The sequence below is a fragment of the Vigna angularis genome, chromosome 5, assembly GCF_016808095.1.
Source record: "Vigna angularis cultivar LongXiaoDou No.4 chromosome 5, ASM1680809v1, whole genome shotgun sequence".
Classification (NCBI taxonomy): domain Eukaryota; kingdom Viridiplantae; phylum Streptophyta; class Magnoliopsida; order Fabales; family Fabaceae; genus Vigna; species Vigna angularis.
In genome coordinates this window covers 3,279,062-3,299,509 of record NC_068974.1, presented here as the reverse complement: position 1 = coordinate 3,299,509, position 20,448 = coordinate 3,279,062, and the positions used below count along the sequence as shown (strand labels likewise).

General features: G+C 39.8%; 3 protein-coding genes across 3 annotated transcripts; all 3 read right to left on the bottom strand.

Moving 5' to 3' along the window:
- Window positions 1-2,639: 2,639 nt before the first annotated feature.
- LOC128196596 (secreted RxLR effector protein 161-like) lies at window positions 2,640-2,951 on the bottom strand. The gene has a single exon (XM_052878071.1). It carries the CDS (start codon window positions 2,949-2,951, stop codon window positions 2,640-2,642), a length of 312 nt encoding a protein of 103 aa, XP_052734031.1.
- Window positions 2,952-5,243: 2,292 nt separating this feature from the next.
- Window positions 5,244-5,972, bottom strand: LOC108323687 (uncharacterized). Its single transcript, XM_017556200.1, has one exon. It carries the CDS (start codon window positions 5,970-5,972, stop codon window positions 5,244-5,246), a length of 729 nt encoding a protein of 242 aa, XP_017411689.1.
- A 6,645-nt stretch (window positions 5,973-12,617) lies between these two features.
- Window positions 12,618-19,758, bottom strand: LOC128196595 (uncharacterized). Its single transcript, XM_052878067.1, has 2 exons — window positions 16,223-19,758; window positions 12,618-16,044 (listed from the first exon to the last, which is right to left on the bottom strand). Exons 1-2 carry the CDS (start codon window positions 19,756-19,758, stop codon window positions 12,618-12,620), a joined length of 6,963 nt encoding a protein of 2,320 aa, XP_052734027.1.
- Window positions 19,759-20,448: the final 690 nt, after the last annotated feature.

Here is a 20,448-nt window from a genome sequence, read left to right as displayed (position 1 = left end):
TTTTTTATTACATGTTAATTAAATTTGAAATTTATTATTAAACCATTAAAAAAAACTGTTTAGGAAAAAAGAACACTTAGAATAGAAGAGGACACGTGTGTAAGAGTGAGATTGTGGAAAGGGAAAGAGATAACTTTAGTGAGATATTTTGTTTTGTGTGTGACCATCCCTTAAAGGTTATAAATGAATCTCCACCGTTCAATTGTATTACTTTTCAACTGTTATAAAGATTCATCATGAATGTAACTGTATCTTGACCATCAATTTTTGGACCGAACATTTTGGTGGACCCAGGTTGACGTTGGTTTTAAATAAAACTTCTGTGGTTGAGGTACCGAACAGGGAGTTATACCTTCTATTTTGAATTATCTATAATTTATGTTATTTTATGGAAGACATATATTCTTTGTAACTTCCTTTTTATTACTTTTCAATTAAATAGTTTTATTTATTAATAAATTAATTATTTTTTATTAATAAAAAAAATTGAGGATCTGTCTCTCCTGAAATAACTAAATGATAATTTCTCAACTTAAAAATAACTATCATATACATTTCTTAATGTCACTCTAACAAAGTTATGTGTAATTTGAACTATATTATTTAAATTTTTTAATGTAATTATTAAAAATTATATTTATACTTATAGGACATTCACTTTTATAAATTATTTTTTTATGATAATAAAAAATAATAAAATTATTGTTGTTGTTGTTATAATAATTATAAAATTAAATATAAATATTTTTTATGATTATAAATAATTTCTATTTATTTTGTCAAGTAGTTTTATAATTAAATAAATTATTAAGTTTAAAAAAAGTTAAATTAAAAAAATCATTAAATTGAAAGAAATAGTTACTTAAATAATAAAATCAATAAAAGAAGTTATTTTAATTCAAAAAGTTTGGTTTAAAAGTTAAAATTGAAAAATAAATATAAACATAGGAAAAAAATCTCATAATATATAAATATAGATATTATTGAAATTGGTAAGAAAATGATAAGAACATAGAAAATAGAGTATTAAAATTTATTGGTGTTTTAAAATAATGAGATCGAGTATTTTAAAGTTAAAATAATTCAATAATATAAATAGAATTTCATAAACTCGTCTTATTATCTAAAACACTCATCATCTTTATAAAAATTTGTTCTTTGAGTTTTCTTCTCTTCTCTCTAAGATTTCTGACTCTGTACTCATTTAATTGATTGGAAGTGTCTAGGAGATCACGGTGTTGATCTCTAATCCTTACCTATTAGTTTTCATTCTAAGTAAGTTTATGCTCATTTTTCTTTAATTCGTAGTTTAAGACATGCGACTAGAATTTTCTGGTGTTGCGCTCAATAGCTGTTAGCGGGGCCTGAGCGCCAAAATTGCGAGAGGTTTGACGCCCAGATGTAGAGGGTGGCGGTTAGACGTTAGGAATACGAGAGGGATGGCGCTCAACGGCGAGGAGGTGTCGCTCAATGCTAGTTTACTTAGCTTTTTATCTTTGTTTTCTCCTTCTTTGGCTTTTGTGGTTTCTTTTATGGATTTGATGATATTGTATGATATGTTTGGTATGATTTATGAAGTGTTATTAATGGTTTTGAATGAGGTTGATGTATGTTTCAAAGTGTGATGGAATAAGAGTTTCTAAGAAAAAATTCTAAGTGGTTGTATCAAGTGTTGTTGGTATGAATGTAGGAAGCTTAGTCTTGGGGGTTATCCTGACACTCTAATGGTCATTCATTTTTAATTAAAGAGGAGTAATGCATGTGGTAAGAGTAGCATGAGATTCTAGTCTAGGTGCTCCATTATGGTCTAAGACATGGAATAGACTAACCTTGTGTGTGTGGTAGGGTGAAATCCATTGGTAATGTTTCTATATAGAAATAGAGGACACCACAAGTGCATGACCTGTCATAGCTTGACATTCATATCATGATGCTCAAGTCTAGGTTGATGGTATGCTTAGGATGATTGTTTAGCTTTGTATAAAAAGTGTTGCATGATGAACCTTAATATCATGTGTTTCATTCTTTTTACATTAGCTTACCCTTTTGTGTGTTTCTTATTTATTTGTTTGTGTATGTTTGATCTCTTTGACAATGATCACCTGGTTGGTATGAGCAGATGGTGAGGATGTTTCGATGGCGCAGATGCTAGGAGGTGATAGTGCAGATTTATATTGGAGAATTGGAAGAGAGAAAAGTGAAGAATGAAGTATCTGTATTATTGAAAACAGAAAAGCAATGCAACTTTTATACAAAGTGTGTAACGTATCAGTAAAAACAGAAACTGATAACCATAAAACTAACTATTTAATAGTTTGACTTGCTATACACAATATTCCTCCTCAAGTCGAACATTCACAAATGGATTTAACTCCAATTTTCTCTCTCAACCATCCAAATCTCTCAATGTTTACAACTTTTGTAAAGACATATGCTAATTGTGTTTCAGTGTTGCAGTACACCAACTTTATTCTTCCTTTCTTCACCATATCTCTAAGGAAGTGGTATTTCATCTCCATGTGCTTACTTCTACCATGGCTCACGGGATTTTTGGAAAGATTTATGGCAGACATATTATCAATTCTAAGATGCAACGGTGCTTTCACAAGAATAATCAATTCTTTCAGCACTTCCTCCAGTCATACCCCTTGACATGCTGCATAACTATGTGCTATGTATTCCGCTTCATAATTGGATAGCGCCACCACTGGCTGCTTCTTGGAACACCATGAAATGGGTGAACCATTTAGCATGAATATATAACCTGATGTACTTTTCCTCTCAACACAATCACCACCATGGTTTGAATCCGTGAAGCCAACAAGTTTCAAGTCTCCTACATCATTCTTATTACTTCCAATTGGAAATAATATCCCAAAGTCTGTAGTGCCTCTAACGTACCTCAACACCCTCTTGGCTGCAAGCATATGCAATTTCTTTGGACTGTCCATAAACCTACTTATCAGTCCCACATTAAATGACAAGTCTGGTCTACTATTGCATAAAAATCATAGAGGCCTACAATATGCTTAAACACGGTTTCTTCAGCATCTTCTTCATTTTCATTATTCACCAACTTCAGATTTACTTCGATTGGACTCCTTGTTGAGTTACACATAGTCATGCCGAATCTCTCTAGCAACTCCTTAACATATTTCTTCTTATGCAAGATCAACCTTGTTGTAGTATAGGTGAACTCCAAGCCCAAGAAGTAGCTCAACTTGCCTAAGTCAGTCATCTCAAACTCTGACTGTATAACCCTCTTCAACTCGTCTATACATTTTGGATTTGATCCAGTGATGAGCAAATCATCCACGTACAAGTAGATGATCAACAAGTCCTCTCCTTCACCCTCTTTTAAGTAAATACCGTGTTCAACCACACATCTGGCAAAATTGAGCTTCAGCAGGAACAAGTCAATGCGCTTATTCCATGTCCTAGGAGCTTGTCTTAATCCATATAATGCCTTTTGCAGCTTGTACACCTGGTGTTCTCTACCTTTGTCAACAAACCCAGGTGGTTGTTGTACATATACTTCTTCTTCCAATGGACCATGGAGAAAGGCGGACTTCACATCGAGCTGGAACAAAGACCAGCACCTTACGCATGCCACAGCTACTACCAATCGAATAGTCTCCATCCTTTCAACTGGCACAAACACCTCAGTGAAATCTAAGCCTTGCCTCTAGAGGAAGCCCTTTGCCACCAGTCTGGCTTTATACTTGGAGACTGATCCATCAAGCTTTAGCTTGCATTTGAACACGTACTTCACTTCAATACTCTTCTTCCCAGCTGGAAGATTAACAAGCCGCCATGTTCCATTTTTCTCAATGGATTCGATCTCTTCTTTCATTGCATTTCCCCACACCGGTTCTTTCAATGCCTCAACTTCATGTATAGGTTCTGCTCTAGCCAACAAAGCCATGTGAACCAAATCTCCTTCATTACCGATTTGTGCATCTGAGTAAACTTCACACTCACCACATTTTTGTGGTTGCACTCGCTGTCTTCGTGGTCTGCTAGTTTCACTATTCGGCACTCGCCTCTTGTCTTCCAATGTCGTTTCTAACTCTGTTGAGATAGAGTTATCAGCATCCTCCACTATCTTGGTCTTCACCAGACTGGTGTGGTTCTAATTCCAATCCCAACTTTTGTCTTCTAGAACCACCACGTCTCTGCTCAAGGTAACTTTCTCTTCAACTGGATCAAAGAGTTTGTAAGCACCAGTGGGGTGATAACCAATGAACAACATCGCCCTACTTTTATCCTCCAACTTTGATCTCTTCTGATCCGAGACATGCACGAATGTGAGTGAGCCAAACACTTTCAAATGGCCAATTGTCAGCCTCTCACCTGTTCACGCCTCAAGTGGCACATTTCCCTCTAGCTTCTTCGTTGGACACCTGTTAAGCAAGTGGGCAGCTGTGGACACTGCCTCGCCCCACAACTTTCGTGGCAACGCCTTCTCCTTCAACATGCTTCTAGTCATGCTGAGAATCGTTCAGTTCCTCCTTTTTGCAAGCCCGTTATGCTGAGGAGTGTATGGAGCGGTGATTTCATGAGTGATCTCATGCATCTGGCAGTGACTCTCGAAAGCGGCAAAGGTATATTCTCCTCCCCCGTCTATCCTGAGTATCTTCAGCTGTCTACCACTTTCCCTTTCAACATGTGCCTTAAATCGTATGAAGATTTCTAATGTGTCACTCTTCACTTTAATCAAATACACCCAGATCATCCTACTATATTCATCAATGAATGTGATGAAGTACCTATTTCCAACAACTGCAGGCACCTTAATTGGACCACAAATGTCTGAATGTACTACTCCTAGACAATCCTTTGCTCTCATGCTTAAGTGGGTTTTAAAAGATTTTCTCGTCTGTTTCCAGCCATACAGGTTTCGCAAACCTCCTCTGGCAAGATGATTCCAGGCAGGCCAGAAACAATTTCCTTCATATTGAGTTGCTGCAAACTCTTGAAATTTAGATGACCATACCTCAGGTGCCATAGCCAGCTCTCATCACGATTCTTCACTAAAGTCATGCACTCAGAACTTTCTACCGCTTCCAGGCTAATCTGAAATGTTCTGTTCTTGGAAATCTTGCTTTTCAAGATCAAATTATTGTCACCATCAAATAGCTCGACCTTGTTATCTTCCATCACCACTTTAAACCCTCTTTGGATCAACTGTCCAACACTTAACAGATTGCACTTCATGTTAGGAACAAGAAGCACGCCAGTGATCATAGCATGCGAGCTATTCTTCCTTCGAAAACATATCCCATGCCCTCCACCTTCAGAGTACTGTCATCTGCAAACTTTACTTTACTCTTCTTCATGGCATCAAAATTGATTAGCCATTCTTGATGGCACGTCATATGGTTTGAGCACCCAGAGTTTAGGTACCATAAGTCAGCATAAGAACTAGAGCTTTCAACCGAAGTAGTCACCATCAAGGTTAGCAGTTCTGAATCTGAATCCTCCTGAGCAACACGCGCTTCTTTTCCTTGATGTTTCTTCTGTTTCCCTTTCTCCGCATAACACTCATATGAGAAATGTCCATACTTGTGACAGTTGAAGCATTCGATACTTCTTTTATCCTTCTTTGGATAATTCTTCTCTACTCTTCTATCTTTCTCCACTAATACAGACTTATCATCCTGATCATCCTTAGTCTTATAATCCTTCCAACTCCCTTTTGTATGTTTCCCTTTCCACTTCTTTGACTTTTTCTTCTCATCATTTCTTGAATGGTGCACTTTGAAGGCCTGTTCATCGTTGTTGACTGGATTCCTATCAATCATCCTCATTTCATGGGCTTCTAGTGAACTCTGAAGCTCTTCAATCTTCATCTTTGAAAGATCTTTAGACTCTTCTATTGCAATAACTATATAGTCAAACTTTCGTGGTAACGATCTCATAATTCTCTCCATGATCATCATATCATTGATGGATTCCCCGCACCCTTTCATTCGATTCGTTATGGTCAGTATTGATTAAAATACTCACCAAACCGATTGATGTCCTCCATTTCTAAGGGTTTAAAGCTTCACTTTCTTGATCCTCTCCCCTCCTGCATGACAACGAACAAGTATACTATAGGCTTCTCTGACAGTACTCACATTCTGAATCTTCTCAAAATGTGCATCGTCAACACATTGATGAATGATGAATAGTTCCTTATTTTCCTTCTTTCTGATCATAGCTTTGTGATCTTCTGTAACACCAAGACCAAGCTCTCGGTCATCTCCTTCAATAACGTCACTCACATCTTGAAACTTGAACAACACTTTCATTTGAGTGCTCCATCTATTGTAGTTCTTCTTTGAGTATTGGAAGATTAGATGTTGAGATATCGCTCTCTACCATTCTTCAAACACTTAATTTTCAAGAACTCAAGTCTTAACAATCAACTTTTCGTCTTCTTGCTTCAGCCACTGACTAGTCGCACTGTATTTGTGATTCTAAAGCACCACATGTCTCTCCGCAAACCTGTTAAACTCTTTGGCAAGTGCACCAAATCGTTCAAGTAATAAACCGTGGTAAGACCAGGTATCGTTTTCCCAAGAGACTCGTAATACTAGAAAATTGTGCGATTAACAACTCATCTAGACTCAAGAACAACTCATCATTTAAGAATATGTGCAAAAAGATAAATTCACAAGTAATTACAAGGTTGGACTTTGGTATTGAAGGCACTTGGAAATGGAAAAGACTAGAAATGGTATGTGTCGCAACCAGAATCGCGACGGGACGACGATCCAAAAAGAAACGGGTTTTCGAAAAGAGATTTTGGAGTCGCCACCATAGTTTATTATGGAAAACTACGGAAAAACCATAAAATAATAAGACACAGTCCGCGAAAACCATATTCTAGGTTCGGGAGTCGGTTACGCGTAGGGAAGGTGTTAGCACCCTACAGCGCCTGCCCAAAAGCAGTACCTTTAACTAAATACGCGAATGTGAGGTGGTTTTCAAAATGTTTAACTATCCCCTAAAATAAAAGTCTAAATAAACAAAATATATTTTTTAGTTTTTTGGGCCCGACAAGGATTGACCTTGCTCCTACGTATTCTCATTCAAAATGAGAAATCAGGGTTACGTAGTTCTTTCTGAAACTGTTTGAGAAATTTGTTTGGAAATGATTTTGTATTTTTGGGAAATGAACCTGACAAGGACTGGCCTTGCTCCTACGTATCTCCATTTTTGGTGAAGAATCAAGGGTAACGTAGTTCTAGCTGAGAGATTACTTGTAGTTTGGGAATATTTTAGTATTTTTAATAAAGAAGGAAAATGTTTTCTAGCACAAGGCCTACGCGAGCGGTCGCACGTGTGCTTAAACCTTTTCAAAATATTTTTATTTGCTTTTTAACTTTTGTAAAAGAAAAGGAAAAGGTTTTTTAGCACAAGGCCTACGCGAGCGGTCGCACGTGTGCTTAAACCTTTTCAAAATGTTTTTATTTGATTTTTAACTTTTGTAAAAGAAAAGGAAAAGATTTTCAGCACAAGGCCTACGCGAGCGGTCGCACGTGTGCTTAAACCTTTTCAAAATATTTTTATTTGATTTTTAATTTTTGTAGAAGAAAAGGAAAAGATTTTCAGCACAAGGCCTACGCGAGCGGTCGCACGTGTGCTTAAACCTTTTCAAAATGTTTTTTATTTGATTTTTAACTTTTTTGTAAAAGAAAAGGAAAAGATTTTCAGCACAAGGCCTACGCGAGCGGTCGCACGTGTGCTTAAACCTTTTCAAAATATTTTTATTTGATTTTTAACTTTTTGTAAAAGAAAAGGAAAAGATTTTCAGCACAAGGCCTACGCGAGCGGTCGCACGTGTGCTTAAACCTTTTCAAAATATTTTTATTAAATTCTTTTTATTTAAACTATAAATATTGTATTATTAAATATATATTTTAGAATAAGTAAATGTCTAAAATAAATAAATAGAACAAAATAAAATAAGACAATAAAGAAAAATAAATAAACAAAAGAAATTGGAGAGACTGAACGGACGTTGGGGACAATATTAAGGATAGCGAGCGTTCGTTGGGGAGAGGACGAACGTCCGTTGGGGGATATAACGGACGGACGTTTAGAAATGTGAGCTGAATGACGAGCGTTCGTCGAGAGATATAACGGACGGACGTTGGGAACGAAGGCTGAATAACGAACGCTCGTTGAAGAGATGACGAACGGACATTGAGAAATTGAGGCTGAGTGACGAACGCTCGTTATTGAAATGACGAACGAACGTTCAACAATGGAAGCTTAAGGACGAACGTTCGTTACTGACATGACGAACGGACGTTCAAAATGGAAGCTTAAGGACGAACGTTCGTTATTGACATGACGAACGGACGTTCAGATATGGAAGCTTAAGGACGAACGCTCGTTGTTTGAAACGACGAACGGACGGTCAAAAATGGAAGCTTAAGGACGAACGTTCGTTATTGACATGACGAACGGACGTTCAAAAATGGAAGCTTAAGGACGAACGTTCGTTATTGAATGGCGAACGGACGTAAAGGCTTAAGGTTAACGAACGCTCATTCCTTTAGCTAACGAGCGCTCATTCGTTTGGATAACGAACGTTCGTTAGTGAGAAGGATGAGCGAACGGTCTAAAAGGCTTAAGTTTAACGAGCGCTCGTTCATTTTGATAACGAGCGTTCGTGTTGGGGAGATGGCGAACGGACGCTATATAACGAGCGTTCCAAAAGAGGCCCAAGGCTCCCGGACGTACGCTCATTTCTGGGCCTGGCCCAGTCCAATGCTTTCTAACCTAGAATTTCCTAGGGGTTCAGAGATTCATCCTCATTCCCACTCCTTCACGCCAGTTCGCACCTTCTCCAGAGATTCAAGGTCTCTTGTTCAGCACCACAACTGATCACCACCTCTGCCATAGCCGGCCACCGTCACCTCAAACAAAACGCGCCTTGGCCTCTCCGGCTACCCCTCGCACCACCAGAACCACCGTCCGCCAAGACACCACCGTCTCCACTTCTCTCTCTTCGAAAACCAGAGATTCTCAGGGATGGTTTTCCTCCGTCTTCATCTCTGATCCGCTCGTGCTATCATCATCCATCAACATCAACTTCACCATTGCTAAAACCTCCACGACGAACACGACCACTGTCACGATAATGTTCCCCCCCCCCCTCCGTGCCTATACTCGTCCACCTCCTCGGCCACCCACACGGTCACTATCACCTACCAGGACGACCTTAGCGACGCCACTGCCACCACCACACAGCAGACTACTACTTCCAAACCGCCAACCACGAAACAATCAGCCACCCTCTTCCTCCCCATTCGAGGATTTTCTCGAAGGCCTAATGCCCCCCTGCAACACCATTTTTTCCCTCTCTGCCTCCCCTAATTTTTTAATGTTTACTGATGGGTTTAATGTTGGTTGAATCTTGTCCATTTGGTATTGGAAATGATGAGTGTGTAGTGTGCATATGAGCATGAGTGGGATAGATGATTCTGTGACAATGGTGCATGGGCTGGCGAGACAGGGGTGCATGGAGCTTATGCAGTAAGCATACATGATGAATTTGAACATACAGGTGAACAAAAGACCTACCTGCTGCTATGGCTGCTGCAACTGCTAGCTGTGTATCCGGTGACCTCCTCTTGCCGGTGCCAGTGCCGATGATGATTCTGGGTGATGATCCCAGATGATGGTTTCTCGTGTGCACCCTTTTTCCTTTTTTCTCTCTCTGATCCAACAAAATTCTGCTCCCCCAAAATCTTGGCAAAATCCCCTTCTAACTACCTGGTCCCCCTTTTTCCAAAAATCTTGGAAAAATTCTCCTTAACCACCTTGTCCCCTCCCCTCAGACACGCCTTCCATACGCGCCCTTTTCCACGTTTTCTATTTTTTTTTCAATTTTATTTTATTTTTTTAATTATTTTCAGTTTTAATTTTATTTTTCTAAATTTTTAATTAATTCTATTAAAACAAATTGAAGATAAGAAAAATAGAAATTGAATTAAAAGCAAAAATCTAAATACATAAAAGTAGAGTAAAACAAAAAGGTAAAATAAAAATAAAAATAAAATAAAAACACATTTTTTTTTTCAACCCGGACAAAATTGAGTGTTGACAGCTGCCCCTCTTTACTTAGATATTACTAAATAATATGAAAATTTAATCTTTTCGTATTATTTAAGTAAAGCTAAGTAAAGATAAAGACATTAATTTTGTCCGGGTTTCAATCATGAAAGAAAACGAACAAAATAATTCAAGTCACGATGCCAAATGACCAATGTCAAGTAAAGTATCAATAACAAAAACTAAAACCTGGATTTGACCATTGCCTCGCAGAGGGCCAAACTCACAGAACAGAAATTTAAATCCGACCATTGCCATGCAGAGGGTCAATAACAGAAAATTAAAACCTGGATTTGACCATTGCCTCGCAGAGGGCCAAACTCACAGAACGGAAATTTAAATCCGACCATTGTCATGTAGAGGGTCAATAACAGAAAATTAAAACCTGGATTTGACCATTGCCTCGCAGAGGGCCAAACTCACAGAACGGAAATTTAAATCCGACCATTGCCATGCAGAGGGTCGATAACAGAAAACTAAAACCTGGATTTGACCATTGCCTCGCAGAGGGCCAAACTCACAGAACAGAAATTTAAATCCGACCATTGCCATGCAGAAGGCCGATAACAGAAAATTAAAACCTGGATTTGACCATTGCCTCGCAGAGGGCCAAACTCACAGAACGGAAATTTAAATCCGACCATTGCCATGCAGAGGGTCGATAACAGAAAACTAAAACCTGGATTTGACCATTGCCTCGCAGAGGGCCAAACTCACAGAACAAAAATTTAAATCTGACCATTGCCATGCAGAGGGCCGATAACAGCAAATTAAAACCTTAATTTGTAGCTTTGAAAAGTTGATAAATGCCGAATTAAACATGAAGATTTTACAAACAATTCTCCTCGTTCCCTCTGAGATGATGTTATGTCATGATGGTGCATGAATGCATAGACACATGAGACTTTCATTTTTTTTTTTTTTTTGAAAATTCCATGCTTGGAATCCATTGTTAATATTGTCATCAAACACGATGTACGTTCAAAACGCATTCCTTAACAACAACGTTGATAGGTATAGAACCCTTTAATGAGCAGGAAGAAAGTGTAACCCTGAGTTAAAATCCTTTTTATCGCTTTTTTTTTGCAATCCAAATTAACTTGAACCCCGTATGATGTGGAAGAATAATGATTTTCTGTGAGCAAAAATTAACGTACGTGTGTCCCTCATTTGGGGGAAAGTGCTATTAACATGTTGTGCTCCCATACCGCCCCAATTTTGCACAATAGATAAGTGAAAAGATTTGGGTATGAAGGATTCCCTCCAATTTTATTTTATTTTTTTTTTTTTGAAAATAAAACTGAATGCGTCGTTCACCACATCATTCTGTTTCAAAGTTAAATTCGTGAGAAAGATTAGGACCAACAGTCTTCAGTCAGCGTGGACTTTTATCGGCTTGTACCGTGGCTAAAGGTCAAAGGGTTTTGAAAGAAAGGATAATGAAGGCCCAAATAATTGTTTGACGGTTAAAGTCTTTAGACAAGAATCATTTGCAAGGTGCCCAGTCAACTGTCTTTAGGGATTTGAACTTCCGGCATATTTATTGTTGTTTTTTCTTTCTTTCCTTTTGGATCATTCTTTTCGTTGCCCCTGTTGTGATCCTTTATGATACTTTCCTTTTCATTCATTTTTTCCTTTTTCTTTGGATGCTTATGATGTACCCTTTTAAATTGACGTCGACCTGCTAATGATTCTTGTCTAGGGTGATGAAAACAATTATGCATTTTGGCTCAAAAGGGGTGCAATTGGATGAACTGCTTTTGACGATTGGGTAACGAAAAAAAACGGCCACACGTCACTCTGAATCTTGTTTGTCTGACTTTCTCTTGAATTTAACCCTGAAACTAAACTATGTAGTACTTGACACATCAACTTTATTTTTGCTTTGTTTTGTTTCCTTTGTTTTCTCTTTCTTTCTTTCTTCTTTTTTTTTATCTCCCTAATCAACAGATTATCGGTGATATGTAACATGATGAAAACTGCCCCAATATTAGGCGTATGGCGAAATCCTTCGTCTTGTGGGAAACGGAAAAAATAGGGTTCAAGTAATGTGAATGCAGACGCTTTATCAAGAAAAGAACACCGGTTACACCCAAAACCTTGAATCAAGAAAGGGCTCTCCAACGGTATTTTTTCAAAACCCTCCTTTTTTTTTTTGTGAAAATACTATGTCCTTGACAACTTTATTAACAACAAACTCAACATGTGACCTTTTTTTCGTTTTCCTTTTTCGACATCCTCCAGGACCGAGCTCACCAACCTGATATACCTGTGATGCTTTTATCAACATGCGTTTACTTATTTTCATTTTCATTTTTCCTTGATTACTTAACAGCTCAGCGTGACATGCAATATTTCAGATGGAATGCAAACAACCAAAATATGAATGAACCAAGTGAACTTCCTTTATTAAAAAAAACACAGAGTACAATAATCTTTAACGATAATATCAACATCCCTTTAATAGCAACCACTATCACGGAATCATCATGCGTAAAACTTTTTTACTGCATCAGAATTAACTGCAATGGTAACTCCTCTCCGTCCATTCTCGTGAGAATTAGTGCCCCACCAGAAAATGCTTTTTTCACTACAAATGGCCCTTCATAATTTGGAGTCCATTTGCCTCTATGATCTTTTTGTATAGGTAGGATCTTCTTCAACACCAGTTCACCTTCATGAAATTCTCTTGTGTGTACCTTTTTGTCAAATGCCTTCTTCATTCTTCTTTGGTACAATTGTCCATGGCATACTGCTATTAATCTTTTTTCATCGATGAGACTGAGCTGGTCGAAACGAGCTTGAACCCACTCAGCCTCTTCTAATTGGGTTTCCATTAAAACTCGTAAGGACGGAATTTCCACTTCAAACGGAAGTACTGCCTCCATTCCATATACAAGCGAGAAAGGCGTTGCCCCAGTCGATGTTCGTACCGAAGTGCGATAACCATGTAAAGCAAAAGGAAACATTTCATGCCAATCCTTATATGTGACCACCATCTTCTGCACAATCTTCTTGATATTTTTGTTAGCAGCCTCCACTGCCCCATTCATCTTTGGACGATAAGGAGAAGAATTAAGATGATGAATTTTGAACTCCTCACATAACTCTGTCATCATCTGGTTGTTCAAGTTAGTGGCATTATCAGTGATGATCCTATTAGGGAGCCCGTATATGCAAATCAACTCCCTTTTTATGAACTTGGTCACCACCTTTCTAGTCACATTAGCATAAGAAGCAGCCTCAACCCATTTGGTGAAGTAATCGATTGCGACTAATATGAAACGGTGTCCATTTGACGCCTTTGGCTCTATAGCTCCGATGACATCTATTCCCCACATCGAAAAGGGCCATGGCGCAGACAACACGTTCAAGGTCGTGGGTGGCACATTGATACTATTTGCGTACACCTGGCATTTCTCACACTTTCTCACATGTGTACAACAATCATTTTCCATAGTCAACCAAAAATACCCCGCTCTCAGTATCTTCCTGGCCATTGAGTGCCCATTCATGTGCGTGCCAAATGTACCCTCGTGTACTTCTTTTAGTATCAGCTCGGCTTCTTTTGCATCTACGCATCTAAGGAGAACCATGTCATGATTCCTCTTATATAAAATATCCCCACTCAAAATGAAGCTGCCAACCAACCTCCTTAACGCCCTTTTATCGTTTTCGGATGCCTTCTCTGGATATTCTCGAGTTTTAAGATAATGCTTGATATCAAAGTACCAAGGTTTACCATCTACTTCCTCCTCGATGAAATGACAATAAGTTGGCTCCGCATGACTCTTCATTTCAATCATTGGCAATTCTGCATCTCGATCAACTTCAAACATCGACGACAAGGTAGCCAACGCGTCTGCTAATTGATTATCTTCTCGCGGTATATGATTAAACGTGATGGAATCGAAATACTCAATTAATCCCCTGATGTAAGCTTGGTATGGAATTAATTTAGTATCCCTAGTCTCCCATTCTCCCTTCAATTGATGGATAACCAAAGCTGAATCTCCGTATACATCCAGAATTTTTGCTTTAGACTCTATTGCTGCTCTAATACCCATAGCACAGGCTTCATATTCGGCGATATTATTCGTGCAATTAAAACACAACCTTGCCGTCATTGGAATGTATTGATTCTTAGGAGAGATAAGCAGTGCCCCTATTCCATGCCCCATTACATTCGATGCCCCATCGAATAAAACCGTCCAAGCTTTTTCATTTTTGTCATCTCTGTTCTCAGCAAATAAAGCCATGATATCTTCATCAGGAAACTCAGGTTGCATCGGCTGATAATCACTAATGGGCTGATGGGCTAAAAATTCTGCTAAAGCGCTACCCTTGATAGATTTCTGAGTAACATATACAATGTCGTACTCCGATAGTAGCATCTGCCATCGAGCTATCCTTCCAGTGAGAGCGGGCTTTTCGAAAATGTACTTGATAGGATCCATTTTAGATATCAACCAAGTAGAGTGACTCAACATGTATTGCCTTAAACGATGAGCAGCCCACGCCAGTGCACAACAAGTTCGCTCTAACGACGAATATCGTTGTTCGCAATCTGTGAACCTCTTGCTCAAGTAATATATGGCATGCTCTCTTTTCCCGTCTTCATCATGCTGACCCAATACACAACCCATTGAATTATCCAGTACGGTCAAATACAAAATGAGCGGTCCTCCTGGCATAGGTGGACGCAATACAGGAGGGTCCTGCAGGTATTGTTTGACCTTTTCGAAAGCAATTTGACAATCTTCATTCCAGACTACAGCATGATTTTTCGGTAGCAACTTAAACATTGGTTCACAAGTAGCAGTTAATTGGGAGATGAACCTAGCAATGTAGTTCAGCCTTCCCAGAAAACCTCGAACCTCCTTTTCTGTTCTAGGCGCAGGCATTTCCGTTATCGCTCTTACTTTGTCAGGATCAACTTCTATCCCTCTTTGGCTGACAATAAAGCCCAACAATTTTCCAGACTTTACACCAAACGTGCATTTAGCAGGATTTAACCTGAGTTTGTACTTTCTCAGTCTCTCAAATAATTTTCTTAAATTGAAAATATGCTCCTCTTCTGATTCCGACTTTGCAATCATGTCATCCACATAAACTTCAATTTCCTTATGCATCATATCATGAAAGAGTGTCACCATTGCCCTTTGGTATGTTGCTCCAGCATTCTTGAGTCCGAAAGACATCACCTTATAACAGAATGTTCCCCATAACGTGATAAAGGTCGTTTTTTCCATATCTTCCGGTGCCATTTTAATTTGATTATATCCCGAGAATCCATCCATGAACAAAAATAACGAAAATTTGGCCGTATTATCAACCAGAGTATCGATGTGTGGTAACGGGAAATTATCTTTCGGACTTGCACGATTCAAATCACGATAGTCAACACACATTCGAACCTTCCCATCTTTCTTAGGCACTGGTACAACATTCGCTACCCATTGTGGGTATCTTGCCACAGCCAAAAATCCTGCGTCAAATTGCTTTTGGACCTCTTCTTTAATTTTTAGGGACATTTCCGGCTTCATTCTTCTCAGTTTTTGCTTGACTGGAGGGCATTCCGGCTTGAGTGGGAGCCTATGCTGCACAATATCGGTATCCAGACCCGGCATGTCATTGTAAGACCATGCGAACACATCTTTAAATTCCTTCAACAGGACACGCAATCTTTCCCTCACTTCCGTTTTCATACTAGTACCGATTTTCACCTCCCTTATCTCATCCTTCTCCCCCAAGTTGAGTATTTCAATCTCCTCCTGATGGGGTTTTATCTCCTTAGATTCTTGTTCCACTAATCTCAACAATTCTGGAGAGGGTTCCACATCATCTTCGAAATCATCTTCCGTATTATTGATAGGGTGCTCAAAATTAGGAACATTGATATCGTTATTTTCAAAACAATCATTGTCACATCTGCATCATTTAAATTTATGAAAAAGTATAAATAAATAAGATAAACAAAGAAAAATGCCAAATGATGATGAAATGCATCTTTATTATCACGCTGAGTGAAAAGTAAAAAAAGAATCAATCCGCAAAATCTCAGTTCTAAAGCCCCAATCGAAACTATAAGCTTAATTAAAACTATTACATTTTGTTCACATTAAGCATCACAGGTAAATCCAGTGTTTCCCAATTGTTGAGTTGAGTATCAGGGGAGCAAGCCCACACAAAGCTCAAACTTTGAGGCCTTTCTTCATCCTCCATAGCTGCTATCTGGCCAGTGTTGATCCACCCAGCACTGCGAAAGCTTTCCTTGATGTCAACAATGTGAATTTTCCTCTCTTTGGGCCCTCGTCTTTCTGCACGGGCCAGACTGCGTTCTTTTCTTTCCTCAATCATCCTTTTCCTGTCTTCCTTGGTAGGTTTGTACCCCAAGCCATATCTGTTCTTGTTTTCAACGATTTCTATAGGGAATGCTCGCCCCTGCCGATATTTGCCCAAACCTTCCCCATATACATAGCCCTCTTTTATCATAATCTTGGCCATCATAATAGAAGCACATGATAGACGAGGATTTACTGGAAACGGTTCCACACAAGCATTTCCCACAATCTCCAACGACTGGAAGGCTGTCTCGAGAGCTTCTTCAGCCGCCTCGATGTAGCGTGTGGATGATGGCCCACTCACAAGAAGATCCTCTTCTCCTGATACTATCACCAGCTTATCTCCCATCACATACTTCAACTTCTGGTGTAGTGTAGAAGGCACAACCCCAGCCGAATGGATCCATGGGCGTCCCAGCAGACAGCTATAAGCAGGCAGAATATCCATAACCTGGAATGTTATTTGAAAAACACACGGGCCAACTTGCATTGGTAATTCCACCTCTCCCATTACCTCTCGTTTGCTACCATCAAACGCCCTCACAATCATTGAACTCGGCCTCATATGCATTCCTTCGCAAGGTAGCTTTTCCAAGGTTGCTTTCGGCATGACATTCAAAGAGGACCCATTGTCCACTAAAACACGTGCTATAACATGATCCAAGCATTTCACAGAGACGTGAAGAGCCTTGTTATGCCCTCTTCCTTCAGCTGGTATCTCTTCATCCGTAAAGGTGAGATAATTATTAGCAACAATATTGCCAACAATACCTTCGAATTTATTCAACAAAATACCTTGCTCTACGTGAGCCTCACTGAGTATCTTCATTAGCAACTTTCTGTGTGATGCTGAATGCATGAGCAAGTCTAACAAGGATATACGAGCAGACATACGGTTTAACTGTTCCACCACCTTATATTCACTTTGTTGTATGAATTTTAAAAATTCACAAGCCTCCTCTTCAGAAACTTCTCTCCTCTCTTCCTTGTCGGGGATCTCCTCTGTCTGTGCACCCTTCCCCTTTAAGAATTCTTTTGCCTTCGCGGCCATCGTTGCTTCCTTATCATTGACTCTTTCTCGTGCCAACTCTGGTGATGTGAAAATTCGACCACTCCTAGTCATTCCACCTATCCCTGATATGTTTTTGACGACAGGGTCAGCGCTTTGTGCTTCGCTTGACGCATGTGTCCCATATCTCCATGGGACGACTTTTTCGTTCTTGTAAGGAAAAGGAGCTGGTACACGGATAACAACGGGCGACCTTCCTTGAGTTGGTGGGATAGAGGTAGTCTTAGTGAAACGAATCACCAATGGTTCTGGTAAAATCATGCCGGATTCATCACCAGTTTGTGCAAATACATTTCCCTCCTCCTTCTTGTAGCATACCTGCATCAGGCCACGATCTAACAGGTCTTGCAGAATTTCTTCAAACTTAACACACTCCTCAATAGAGTGCTCAGCATCTGGGTGGAGCGCGCATGCCATACTCTCATCATAATCACCCTTCAAGATACCCACTTTCAGCAACGCCTCCAAAATAAACCTCCCAGAGCTCGTGACTTCTTTCACATTCCTCACCAGCTCATGTTCTTTCACTTCGACAGCATTCGTCGAAGCACCTTCATGCCCAGATAAAGGATTGGCCTCAATATTAGGCTTATCCTCTTGGAACTTTAACCACCCATAATCAATTAGAGTCTGCACTTTATGCTTGAAAGCCAGACAGCTCTCAGTGGAATGACCAGCGGCCCCTCCATGATAACTACACTTTGCATCTGCATCATAACCTCTTGGGTATGGAGGCTGCAAAGGCTTCAGGGGACAAACGACAACCAGACCTTGTTTGATAAGATGAGGCAATAATTCCGTATAAGTAGTAGGAATTGGGGTAAAGTTAACATAATTTCTTTCTTGGTTACTTCTTGGATAAGTATTTGGACCCACATTCATATTGGAACCTACGTTTGCCCCTCCCCTCCAATTATTCGTCGGAATGTATTGTGGTTGATAGTACCCTGGTTGCTGTTGAGGCCTAATTTGATGACCAAATGACGCGTTAGCTGCATGTGGATGTTGACCCCAGTATGGTCGATAGTTATGAGTGGGAGCCTGACCTCTCCACACCGGGGTTGCAGATGTTGCATGCACATCTCCTTCCTTTCTTTTTCCTGAGTTGAAATTGGGTTTTTTGGAATTTGCAACCACCGATGAGCCATATGCAATCTTCCCATTCTTCAACCCGATCTCTATCCGCTCGCCTATCACGATGATATCGGCAAAATTTGAAGATACATTCCCCACCATATGTTCATAGAATGGTGGTTGGAGCGTATTTACAAACATTGCCACCATTTCTCTATCATACAAAGGTGGCTCAACTTGTGCAGCCAATTCCCTCCACCGCTGAGCATACTCCTTAAAACTTTCGTTGTCTTTCTTTGACATGTTTTGCAGCTGTAAACGATCTAGCGCAACATGTGTATTATATATATACTGCTTCACAAAAGCATCAGCCAAGTCCGCCCAACAACGAATTCGAGTCGGCTCTAAATGGGTATACCAGTTTAACGCCACTCCAGCCAAACTATCTTGAAAAACATGGATAAGCAGCTGCTCATCATAAGCATATGCAGCCATCTTTCTGCAAAACATGGTTAGATGGCTCTTTGGGCATGTATTTCCCTTATACTTCTCAAAATCTGGCGCTTTGAACTTATGTGGTATTTTGACGCCAGGAACCAAGCTCAATCTAGAAACATCCCCAAATCCATAACTTTCATACCCCTCAACAGCCCTCAATCTTGCCTCTAGGCTCTCCAGTTTATCCTTCGCCCCATCAACATTACTAGTTACCCCCTGAAACGAAGTATATGGCGCAACCCTTGTAGAAAAGCCCTCTCCGGTAATCACAGGTGGCACCGGGGTTATTCGTATTCCATCAGTCATGCTTGCATGCATCCCTTCATTTACCATAGGTGCAGACATTACAACAGGTCCCTGAGTACTGATTGGCGGTACGTTAGCAGTGGTAGGGAAAGAGAATGAAGTCTGCTCCCCTTCTGTGTATTCTCCCACAGGCGGGGTGTAACCTGAAGGTAATCCATACATTGGGAACGAAACAGATTGGCTCCCAGCATTGAACAACGGAGGGTAATATTGAGCACTTCCCTCAACTTGTGCAGGCGTCACCCCTCCCGTAGTCTTCAGGGCTTCGAGAGCAGCCACAATCTGGGCCATCTGATCCTTCAACTGGCTGACATCGGCCTTAATAGATTCGTGTGACTGCTCCCAATTCTCCATGACCTTCGAATTAGCTCTGGTCCTGTACGGATGTCTTGGAAAACTTGTCGTTGTTCTCTCACTTGTACTGATGATTATTTTTTATTAAATTAAATTAGATAAGGATGAAAAATGCAAAAAGAAAACATGATGCATGCTAGTGATAAGTGGAAATCACAAGATAACAATGACAATACTGATGGAAAATTAACACAAGCCGATACCAAACAAACATCCCCTATCTTTCATTTCAAGAAAATTTGATCCATTACATCGTCTAAGGAACAAAACACATAATTCTGATGTACATCAATCCCGCGCCCGAGCAATGAAAGATTTCATCTCTCGCACCAACCATTTACAATGATTAATAAACAATTCTATTTCCGCTGGTGAGTTACAAAAATGAGTGCTTGCTTCAGCATTCGACACCATCCTGGGGATGTCTTCAATTGCCCCGTTTGCCAAAGCAGCCAACTGAGAAAATCTTTCCTTCCAATGCTTTACAGCCATTTCTTGCTCGGCGATGTGCTCTTCCATTCGCTTTATCAAGGCCTGATGCCTTTCTTCAAATTCTATCGACCTCCATCGCTCCTCCCGTTCCTCGATATATTCCTCCATTTGTTTTATCAGAGTTCGATGCTCTTCCTCTGCTTCTGTTAGCTTCCAACGCTCCCGATTCATATCCGCCTCAAACGACATGGCCATCTC